The sequence below is a fragment of the Malus sylvestris genome, chromosome 11 (genome assembly GCF_916048215.2).
Source record: "Malus sylvestris chromosome 11, drMalSylv7.2, whole genome shotgun sequence".
NCBI lineage: Eukaryota > Viridiplantae > Streptophyta > Magnoliopsida > Rosales > Rosaceae > Malus > Malus sylvestris.
Window position 1 is genome coordinate 40,092,336 of NC_062270.1, and position 12,095 is coordinate 40,104,430.

General features: G+C 35.0%; 2 protein-coding genes across 12 annotated transcripts in view; both read right to left on the reverse strand.

The window, feature by feature from the left end:
• Positions 1 to 1,950, reverse strand: part of LOC126590109 (potassium transporter 5-like) — a 69,349-nt gene extending 67,399 nt beyond the window's left edge. For 3 of the 10 annotated variants that reach the window (XM_050255633.1, XM_050255628.1, XM_050255625.1), the window contains exons 1-2: positions 1,579 to 1,948; positions 454 to 679 (exon numbers count right to left, since the gene is read on the reverse strand). In XM_050255633.1, coding sequence (XP_050111590.1) covers positions 454 to 679; positions 1,579 to 1,776 — 424 coding nt within the window. In that variant the 5' untranslated portion in view covers positions 1,777 to 1,948. Of the gene's footprint in view, positions 1 to 453; positions 680 to 1,578 lie in introns of all 10 variants that reach the window. The other 7 variants (XR_007612062.1, XM_050255624.1, XM_050255627.1 and 4 more) reach the window with 6 other exon arrangements.
• Positions 1 to 12,095, reverse strand: part of LOC126590113 (wee1-like protein kinase) — a 68,802-nt gene that overhangs the window by 49,494 nt on the left and 7,213 nt on the right. The gene's annotated exons all lie outside the window — the stretch shown is intronic.

Below are 12,095 nucleotides of genomic sequence, written 5' to 3' on the forward strand. Positions count from 1 at the left end.
TTTTTTCTTTCTTTTGGTCCTTTTACATGTCAGAAAAATGACACAGCGAAACATCAAAGGTTAAGAAGTTTGACAAATTAACCTTGGCAATCAAAATTTTCAAACTAACAAGGTATGAGTCTAAAGTATATGCTGATGGAGAAGTTTTGCAGTTTGTCCGGAACAAGTGATGGTACACCACATATCATTATATAAGTGGAGAGATTTTATTTTTTAAATATTCCTCCACTTGTATGATTACATCTAATGTACCATTCTTTGTTCCTAAAAAACTAAAAAATCTCTCAAGCTGATGAGACACCGAAAGCTAAAGGACCCTTTTTATATTTATTTAGTTTCTATGAAGAGTTGAGAACATCGAGTGCAAGAATATATAGTTAAATACAAAGGATTTAATAAGTGATATTGTTTTGTCTGTAATTATACAGATCTAGGAGATGTAAGGAATCTTACCATCGCCGTTATCATTGGCCCGTAAGACGATTAAAACGTACTTAATCAAAGGGATTAAGGTGAGTGTGTAAATGATCAAAGAAAGAACACCCAAAATGTCATCGCCATGGTTGATGCCTTTGGTGAAGGTGCTCGCATACACATAGAGAGGTGATGTACCAATGTCCCCATAAACTATTCCAATGCTCTGAAATGCCAAGTGCATTATCACCGACCAGTCCGCACCCTAAAAAAGTTCCAAAAGAAAATAAATTTAGAATAAGTTCAACAACAACAACAACGAAACTCTATTCCATTAAGTGGATTGGCTTTATGAATTTTATAACGCCGCTGCGCTCAGTTTTGCGCTAAGTCTTCCATTAGTTTTAAGTACTCCATATCTTTTCTTAAGATCTCTTTCAAAATCTTTCTGTCTCTTCATCTATCAATTTTGCCCTGAACTTCCGTCTAATAGTCACATCTTCTAGTCAGAGCATTTATAGGTCTTTAGTTCACGTGTCCAAACCACTTTAACCAATTTTCTCTCATCTTATTTCCAATTGCGACCACTCTTACTTTACCTCAAACATCCTCGTTCTTACTCTTATCTTTTCTTGTGTGCGCACACCTCCAACGAAGCATTCTCATCTCTGCTACACTCATTTTTTGCATGTGTTGATTTTTGATCTCCCAACATTCCGTGCCATAAAGCATTGATGGAATTATTGTCGTCCTATAAAATTTTCCCTTAAGTTTTAGTGGCATACAATATCACACGACACACTCGATGCACTCGTCCACTTTATCCTCTAGCTTGTATTCTATAATTGAGTTCTCTATCTAATTCTCAATAAAATCATGTTTTGTTTTTCTTTTAGAAAATTATTCTGTTGTGAAAAAAAAAAAAAAAAAAAAAAAACTACTTTGTCTTCTTTCTTAACTATTCAACAACTGTTGGTCATTTTTTTTGGTTCCAAACAACTTGAGGATTAAATTCGAAACCTCTTCAATTGAAATGAAGATTAGATGCCGCTGATCAAATGACTTTAAAAAAAAAAATTAATACACCACATATGTATAATATCAATAAAATATAATTGAAATAGTATTATACTATTAAAGAACATAAGAAAAATGGAGATGGACCTTGGAGGCATGGCCGTGGGGAGCTGTGAAATGGCGTGACTCGAGGTCCAAGGAGTCGTATCTTCGCAACTTTTGCCATGAAAGTCTCTTCCCTTTGAGTTGATCCTTATGATGATCGTGACGATCAGAAACTTCCTGATGATCTTGGCTTCCCTCAATATCTGTAGGGTTTTCCACTACTACCTCTTCGTCAGGCATTTCTATTAAACCTAGGTAGCCACTTCTCACACACTCAAATTAATTTCTAGAGAGAGAGAGAGAGAGAGAGAGAACTGCAGGTAGGTCTTCCTCTTTGAGAGCAAAAGCAAGCTAGCTAGGTGTTTTGAGAGAGAGTTTGAAATCTGGGGGTGCCAAGTATGGGGGGATATTCTCCTATATATAAGGATGGAGGGTGACATAAAGGCAAATTAAGGAAGAGGCCACAACTCATTTACTATATGCTCAAGCTCAATGATCGTATATTTTTACGCGGTTTGCACACATATACGTACAAAGTTTGAATAAAATGTAGGGAAACAAAAGTCATGGCACTAGCAAAACAAATCACTAGGACAAGAGCTTGACCTTGTTTGTGAGAATAATGTGAAGCCGACCTAAACGAGACGTCCGAGGCTGAAGATGTTGATGGGCTCCCAATTTGAAATCTTTTTAATTGCCACATATTTATCCCTTTAGCCCTGGATCTGTCAATTATTACAGTACATATACATATATATATATATGCCCTTGGCTATTTTATGTATTATTCACAAATCACATTTACGAGATATTTTTTAGTGTACTCGGAACACAAGTGGTACACTACGTGTCACTATACAAGTGTTGAAATACTTATGTTAAAAATTGACAACTTAAAAAATAAAATTTTCCTCACACATATAATGACTTGTAATATACCACTCATGTCCCGTTATAATAAAAAATATCTCTACATTCACACTGACATTTCCATTTTTCTAAGGTGACGGCTCTATCATCCATATTCAATATTATATAAAATTTGGTTCCCTTTTTCTTTTGGACTTGGAATTTTAATGCACATTACCCAATTATAATATTATTTTTTAAAAATAATTTAAATGCCCAATAATTCAACTTCTTCATGGGTAAAGTTTTATTACCAGCTGTGTATCTACCATATTTTATATTTTATAACTCATGTTCCTTTTAATATAATCTCCCTTTCTTGCACATAAAAAATTGCTCTTATATATAAATATTCTCTGTAAAAAAATTGAAAAACTTAGATATGAATTTAACTTCCCCATCATATTACAGAACCAGTAAAAGAAAAAAATAATAATTGGACATGATCCCTTTAGAAAATGGCAATAATGAAATTTACAATGATACAAGGATATTCTCAAAAGATATACGTAATACCTATAGGCAGATTGGAGGCAAAAGGTCCATAACTATAGTCAAAGACTCAAAAGTCAATCTCCCGTGAGCTTATGTAAGCGGTGACACAAAATTGAACAAGTAATGTCTTTACAATTAAATGTATTGTTCATTCTTGCAAATGACTAAAAAGAGTCTCTAAATTGAACAAAATTTATTTGAGAAAATTTGTAGTATAGTAAAAAAATGAATGGTTAAAACTGTTTGATACTTGTACGATGAAAATATATCATGTAAAGAAAATATGATTGAAGAAAAAATATAGGATAATAATTAAGCATGGCAAACATAACTCTTATGTAATGAAATAATTAAGTACGTGAATAGGTAGAACTAGCCTCTTGCCACATGCTCATGTGCATGTGTGACAATTTGCTCTTTTTTGTCTTATTCTTTATTTTTTATTTATAATTTTTATTTAGTTTAATTTGGATTTTTTTTAATTAAATTATTTTATGTTAGAATCTTAATTAGGAAGAAGATTTTGGAGATATTGAAAGCTTCACTATTTTGGTGTGCCCCTTTATTTTATATATATATATAGGAAACCTTTAAGGGAAGGGATCCTCATTTTTCTTGTGTGTGTGTATATATATATATATAGGAAACCTTTAAAGAACAATGAAATTTTATTTTGCTAATTAAATAAACAAATAACTTCGGATTGAATTGAATTTTTGTAAGGATGACCTATGATTTTCAGCTAATACGAAACTGTCTTCATACTGATCTATGACAGTTAATTTCTTGCTTTGCTTGGTTATAATCGGATAACTTAGAGCAAAAGTCACAGAAAGTTTTGTCGTGGAAGACGCTCACGTGATCGTCGTCACGTGTGACATGATTAGGAGTTAGGCTTTAAGCTTTTTGGAAGTATCAGAGGAAGGCATCAACCGTTTGACTTAGGGCACGCATGGTCTTGCGCAACCAAAGCTCTTGGTCCTTGGCATTGTCAAAATTCCACTGCATAATGGTAGCTGCTTAGGGCAAATCAGCAGGCGTTACGTGCCAAATTTGTTATTTTTTTTTATTGTGTAGCAATTGCTACTGCTAACAATCCCCAATGGCTTTTATGCCGACTTCCAAATTTTAGATCGATGTTGATTGTATTACAATATTCACCAAGAATTTGAGAGAGAAAGTTCGTAGGATTGTCCAAAATTTAACTGTTGTGCTGGCATTTAGTCAATTATTTTATTGACAGGGAAGAGATCTGATACTCGAAAATTTAAATTTGGGATATCTTTTTACATTGAAAAGGGAAATATATTACTAAATTAAGAGTTAAATTGAATAATTTAATTAGCTATAAACTGGGTGTCTGTTATCGTACATATTATATTTTTTCGCGGCCTCGTGGTAATACCCATATTTTTGTAGAAATTGATGCGCACCTAATAGTATTGTTTGCTTTAAGAAGATTAGGTTGCAGAATCCCATACGCCATGTGCGTGTTGTCTCCTCCATCATCGCAATTATAAGTAATTATGTAGTTTTACTGAAAATAATGCAGAATTAAGAAGAAGCAAACAGAAATAAACTACTCACCATGCTCCCTTCTGATGACTCTATCCATTTGATTCTGCTAATTACCTTATTTTATTATTTCTTTGTCTCTTACTTTCTAGGTTCTACAAGGCTCTTTCGAATTTGGACTTTCTCAGAAAACCTCCAATAATAATGCTTCTAATTAATTATTTTACTTTGCACCTGTCCATTAATTTTTGTTATGTATTAGCTTCTAGTTCTTACAAGGTCTTTTCGAATTTGGATTTTCTCAGAAACCTTTTAGCCGAATTGGGTTTGTTTGCCGTTTCACATGTACCAAATTCAAGATATAGATAGACTCAATTTCAAGTACTAATCAGTTAATAACTTAAGACAACACTAATCATTTATTTAGGTTTACCTTACAATATTTTTCATCATCGAAACGGATCTTTTTTTTGATTATGATTTAAAGCTTAATCATAAAAAAAATTATAAAGTTGGAAGCCAGTTAATTATATAAGTGTCTTAAATAAAATAACACACATTTGTCAATAAATAAATTCATTATTACAATAATAATTAAAGAGCTAAACGACTTTCAATTTGATTAAAATTTTTACAACGATTCATGATTGATGACCTAAAAAGTGAATTTTTTTTTTTGTCAAACGATAGATTTTGTTAAATTAGATGTTAGATTAGCCACCGACAGAGTTTTAACTCACGCCGTCATGCAAGGGCTCAACACATTTCCATTACTACGGTAAACGACCACTTGCTTAGGTATTACCGGCAGCAGGACTCGAACCTATGTCTTGGCCTAGCGAATAAAAAGTGAACACTTTAGATCATGAGATTATTTTGTTGACCGACACCACTTACCCGCACCTCCCCTTCCCATTTGCCTACTATTTTAACCTTTCATCTTTTTATGTAGTGTCATTCTCAAACTCATTTCTATGCTCTCGTTTTGAAATAGAACGTGGGTTTGAATTGGCTTTGTGGTTGTGGTGGGTCAAAATTGCATTCTACTGGTTTGTGTCCACGACGAATTTATACCGAATATAATTTTTGTCTCTTTGTTCATTGTAGTTGCTATATAGAGATCATGTTTGCTTGTTGTGTGCTTATTCTCTCCAAATTAAGGATTTGGTCACTGGAGAAGATGTACTCAGTTGACATCGATTTTGTATTTTTTGTTGTAATTGTCTTTTCCGTATCAATGAATTATCACTACCACTTCTTAAAAAAAAAAAAAAAAAAAAAAAACTGATTAGCGCTTAAACGCTCCTATATATGTAATTACATGTATATATGGATATATATTTTTGTAAGATTCATGATTTAATATTTTTAAATTTTCCGTCGAATTAGATGACAATGATTGCTATAGTTTTCTAACACAGCATGCTCTTGTTGAATATTAGTTTTCAAAAACAGATGCTTATGTCAGCAAGAATATTCCAACTCAAAGTCTCAAAGACAAATATTTACGCGTGTATATGATCTAGATCCAATGGTCATGCTAATTAATTAACTAAACCTTTTAGTCAAATTATGCTACAAATTATTGTGTACACACCTTGATTAGTTAGCACTTAGTGAATGCATGATTAGAGAAAAATAATGTATAGTTTGGACTAAGCGACTAGACTTTCGCATATAAGCGGCTAGTTGTAAGATATGACTAATCACACATGCTGCTGACATATTCCAATCGACTACACGTCACATCCGTTGCTATTATATGAGAAATATTTGAATGTGATGGTCACACTGCATTTGCAGCTTCAAGGCAGACAAGCAAACTCAAAGCTCAGCGTATCATATTTGGTACTCAATCGTACTCTACGAGATTGTATCGTAATTGTTGAGGTCCTATATAATGTATATTAGCATGGATTGAGATCCACTGCAAATATCTGTGTTTAAAGTTTGCGGATTAGAAATCTGGACTACTTAATTTCAAAAGCCCTCATTCGCCCATCCTACTGACCTACTTTATAAAAATTCAAAACTTAAATGGCCCAAATCTCTGTCACTCTCTCAAACAGTCTAGATCTCTTAATCCGTACTCCGGACACAAAGATTTGGAGTGAATCTCATTCACATTAGCATCTTTGTATTCTAGCTACGACTAATAGCAGTGTTGACAGTTGTTAATTTGCTCGACCAACGTAGTTGTTGTCAACTTTGCGTTTCAAAAGCACATCATGCATGTCTATTCAAGAATATTCCAAATCCACGACAACTTTCCTACGTGTTTTATGGTTCCCATCGAAAACTAGTCACTCAAAAGCTACAAAAATATTGTGGCTATAGATCATGTTGCCACCTTACGAATCAGGTTAGGTATATGCATGATTTGGGGAAAAGAAAATTACATTTTGGATTATTCAATTGGAGCTTTTCTCGTATAAACGGCTGAAAGATTTTGTAAACATGATGCTGAGAACAAGAGTTACCTGTTTTAGGAAGGGGTATTAGGTAGGGCCACTATACTATGGCAACATATACAAAGTAGGGACCAACGAGCAAGTAGATGGGATCATGGAACAAATTATAGGACTTGCATGAAACAAGAACACTAATTAAGGCGACAGTATCATAAACCAATTAAATAATGTCACATGAGAAATTGAAAACAAATGGCGTTGTGTTATTAGTCTAGAATACAAGTATAGGTTATATATATATATATATTTTACAAGTTTATTATTGATAAGGCGAAGTGGAGGTTTCAAAACTATTAAAATAATTTAGGAAATGAGAGAGTTTCGAACTCAGGATGCATGAGTGAAAACCCAACACCCTATCTACTATGATATTAGAGTGCATGTAGAAATGCCAGTGTCACTAGTAAAAAAAACTCCTTGCGCGACTGTTGAGCAAAAATTGTACACAATATGTAAACAAATAATTCACTCGACACAATTTTACCCTCGTTCATTTCTTGAAGAGGGTTTTATTAATTCGAGTTCGACCCATTCTAGGCTACGCGCCTATTAAATACAACCCTTCCTTTGGGAAAGGAATACCCTTTGATTCTAATATGAATAAATCGTAACTTGGGGATTTGGATATTTATTTGATTTTGTGACTGCACCTAGGTAAAGCCCTAGATTGCCTACGTACCTTCGTTGAGGGATCAAGTCACTCGTAGTTCCTTGGTATTTGGTACTTGTTTGGTTTTGATGCCTTGTTTGCAGTTTTAGCTCATGCGGGCGAGGACTTTGAGCCATTGGAGCAATAATGCCTTGTGCAGTTTTAGCTCATGCAGGCGAGGACTATAAGCCATTGGAGCCTACATGAGCACTTTAAGCCATTGGAGCGTTAATGCCTTGTGCAGTTTTAGCTCATGCAGGCGAGGACTTTAAGCCATTTGAGCAATAATGTCTTGTGCAGTTTTAGCTCATGCAGGCGAGGACTTTAAGCCATTGGAGCGATTGATACTGCTTCGTCTCTTTTTGATGCGGCTTCATGCCATTTGAATTTTGATGTGGCTTCGTACCGTTTGTAATTTGAACCGGCTTTATGCCATTTGAATCGGCTTTGTGCCATTTGTATTTTGACATGGCTTCTTGCCATTTGAGACTTTTCTTTGACTTCATTGCATGGGCATCATACATTAATTGGAAATCTAAGAACTGTGCTTCCAGACTTCTCTTTTACTCTTTGTAGAATTTGTAATTACTCACAAAGTAACAGAAGTGAATTTAGTTTATATAAACCAGGGATTCGTCTTTGATTTCATGGTTGCGTCAGCAAATTGATATCAGACTGCCTACGTATCATTAACGGAATCAAACCAGCGTAGTTCGTAACTTGATTTCATGGTTGCGTCTAAAAATTGATATCAGACTGCCTACGTATCCTTAACGAAATCAAACCAGCGTAATTCGTAAATTTGAGACTTTTCTTCGGCTTCATGCCATTTGGAAATTAATACTTGATATGGCTTCGTGCCACTATTACTTTGGTGTTTGACTTTGTCTCAGTGCCGTGCATCTTAGACTTCTTAAATAAATTTAACTTTGATAGATGCCATATTCATAAATCCTATATGAGTAATATGGAAGAGCTACTCTTTTTTTCTTTCTGGTTTCGTGGATAGCCTTCCCATTTTAATTTGAGGGAATTGTATGTATCAAGCTTCTTATTTTTTTTCCTTGTACACTTTAATTTTTCCAAGTCCAGATGGGATATCACATGGTGTCAAAGTCTTAGCACAAAAAGGCTTTTGATGGAATTCTTTAAGAAGTAGCTTCCCTTTTTTTTTATAATTTCCTTTTGAATTTTCAAACCCATTTGTCATGGGATTTTGAACCTATTTGCCCAAGAACCAAGTTTTTCTTTTAATCTGACAGCAGGCTTCACTTTTTTTTATAACTTTAAAGCTTCCAAATTTCAACAAACTCTGTTCTTCTCCACGTGAGGTGCAGGCCTTCCGTTTTTTTTTTCTTTTGTAGACTTGGATTTCTAGGTCCAAGCAGGTCTTCACGTGGCATCAGGAACAAACCAAGTCATACTTAACTTTATAAAGATATCTGGAACACTTTTCTTCCTTTAGAGTTTTTAAACTTATTGTATATACTTTTCCTTCCTTGTGCAGAAAAACATACTTGAAATTAGAATAAAAGCAGTCGCCTATTTTTTCTTCACATTTCTCAAGCAGAAGACTTCTTCGATTTTTTCAGAAGCAGAGCTCTTAAATGACTTGGGTTGCTTGGGTTTTGCTGCGATACATCTCTCTCTGAGAGGTAGGAGTAGGTGGAATAAGAAAGAAGAACTATTAAAGCTGCGAAGCCGGCACTTCAAAGTGCTATAGTATCGTCGTCTCGAGTACTACACAAAACTTTTCTTGATGAAAACTTACTTATTTCCTTTACTTTTGACTTGGAACTTCTATCAATCCATTTCCATCTCATCTTTTCTTTGTGTTTGTGTCAAATTTCCCAGCAACTTTGAAGACAGCTTCTATTTTTTTTTATTCCCTGTCGTAGCTTTCTTTTTGCAGACTTTACAATCTCCATTTTTCCTTCTCTTTCGAATTCTTAGCTTAAAAGACTTTGGTGGAACTCTTGAACAATACGTTCTCTTTCTTTTCCCTTTTGTCTTGCAGCATCTGTCAATTTTACTCACTTTTCCTTTGCAAACCATCTTTTCTTTTGCAAACCTTCTAGATGCCTGAGCAGCCCTTTGTGTTCTTTCCTCCGTTAGTGACCTGAGAGCAATCTTCATTCCCATTGATGCTTGAAGTTGGCGTCGTTCTGGCACCCTTTTTAACATAGGAAGACTTCGGCTGATTTCATCGCCGCTGGTCCATGCTTCTTGTTGCTTTTCCATATTCATGCTTGTTGCTGCCATGTTCGACATCTTCAACTTTGAGAAGACAGAACATGGCGTCAGGACTCTTACGGAGCTTTCAGGTTTGATTGGAACTTCACGGGGTGGTTTAAACCACCCCAAAGAAATTCATGGGACTAACTGTAGCGGCACAAACTGCTCCTTTTTTTTCTTGGCGTGGATGAACTTGCTGGGCAGAGATCACGGCATTGCTGCTGCTAGTGTGTCCATCTTCACGCTGTTGGCGAGCCTCGAAACCATCGTTGGGCGCGCTGGGTTAACGACGAAAGAACCGGTTTCGAAACCTCTTTGGGCACCCAAGCAATTGTTTTTTTTTTTTAGTTGCAGATCTTCAAAGGCCTACGACTTTATACTCTGGTTTGGAACCGCCGGAGAAGAATAAACTGGTAGTCAACGACTCGGCGCTGCTCGGCCGAGAGAGAGAGAAGATGTCACGGGGAACTTGAAATGAGGATGGTGACTGGGTTTTTTTTTCAAAGCAACGCCCCTATTAAAAGGGATGGATTGCTTTACCTGTTGTCGGCAAGATTGAGGGGGAATGAGAAGAGATTTTTTTTCTTTTCTTATCTTTTGGCTGCCATGGGGAAATTTGCCCATCCATCTTTCTGGCTTCGATGAAAGAGGAAAAGCCCAGTTCCCCTTTAATTCATTCTGCAAAAAGCTGCACCCAATACACAAACCAAGAACAAATTAAAGATAAAGATTGATACCTTTGGGTATTTTGATGTTCTTTGTCGTGTGCACACTTTGATGTTCTTTGCCTTGTGTACACCTTCCTCCTTTCTTGCTTTTTTTTCTTCTACTGTTGTGTACTTTTCCCCCTACTTTCTTGCTTTGTTCTTCTTTGTCGTCCGTTCTTCGCCGTCGTCTCTCAATTTCTGCAAAGTCTATCCTCTTCTTTTTCTGTCTCCCCCCCCCCTTTGCTTTGGTTCGATGCCTTTTTATAGGCGAACAGTGGACATGGCAGTTGAAGTTAGTGGGATGCAACTTTTCTGGGGTGTGGAGATGCTGAGAGAAAACCATCTCTTGAGTGGAGAACGTGAGAGTTTTAAAGGGTTCTAGATACACACGTTCTCTATACCCGGTTGCCATGTAGATGACAAACTCCTTCAGACTTGGTGTATGTTGAGGTCCACGTGTGCGGGTGTAGAGTTGTTTTTTTTTTCTCTCTTTATTTCTTATATATATTATATAAATATAGTATATATAAGAATATATACGCGCGCACACATAAAGTGAGCCTTATTTCTAGTCAGTCCATATTTTGGACTCTATTATTATTACTATTATTATTTTGAAGTCTCCCCATTTTTATTAAGACTTGCTAATATATTTTGTTTGTGAAAATATATAGCTCAACAGCGACGAAACACACATCGTCACGCAAAGTGACTTTGTGCAACCAAAATTTTAGACTTCGTCGAACAAAATGTTTAAAAAAATTTCAAAATTTTGCGGGACAAAATCCAAATATTTCGTCACCTAAACCCAATTTATTTTCTTTTTTATTCAATTTTATATTTTAAATTGTAAAATAAATAATTTTTATTATTTTTTAAAAACTTTGCGCGACAAATATTAATATTTTGTCGCCTAAACCTTATTTATTTTATTTGTATTTAATTTTATATTTCGTCGACGAATCAACTTTCCGCCACCTAAACCCTATTTATTTTATTTTATTTATATTTTAAATTGTAAAAAAAAATTAAAATTTTTTTCTAAACTTTGCGCGACGAATACTAATATTTTGTCGCATAAATCCTGTTTATTTTATTTAACTTTATATTTTAAATTGTATAACAAAATTTATTTCTATAAATTTTGCCCAACGAACCAATATTTTGCCTCGCAAAATCGTTAAATTTGGGCAGGTGCCGAAAATGGGACATGGGAAATTTAATTTTTTAATTTTTTTAAAACTTTGCGCAACTAATCTTTTATCACACAAAGTTTTGCATGACCAAAAACGAGGTGCGGGAATTTTTTAAAAAAAAAATTTTAAAAGACTTTGCGTGACCAATTTTTCGTTGCGCAAAATCGTATCCTTCGTTGCGCAAAGTAATATGATTTTTAAAACCAAAATAACACTACTGCAATATAGGCTATCACCGGCGAACCAAAAAGTGACAAGAAATCCGACATAAAACAATGTAATGGCGGATTGGAATAGCAACACCATTGCTAGCGTCACTAAAGGGCTTCAGTGTCGATTTGTTCGCTTAATTCGCCACTAAGCGACGGGGTTAAAAGCAACA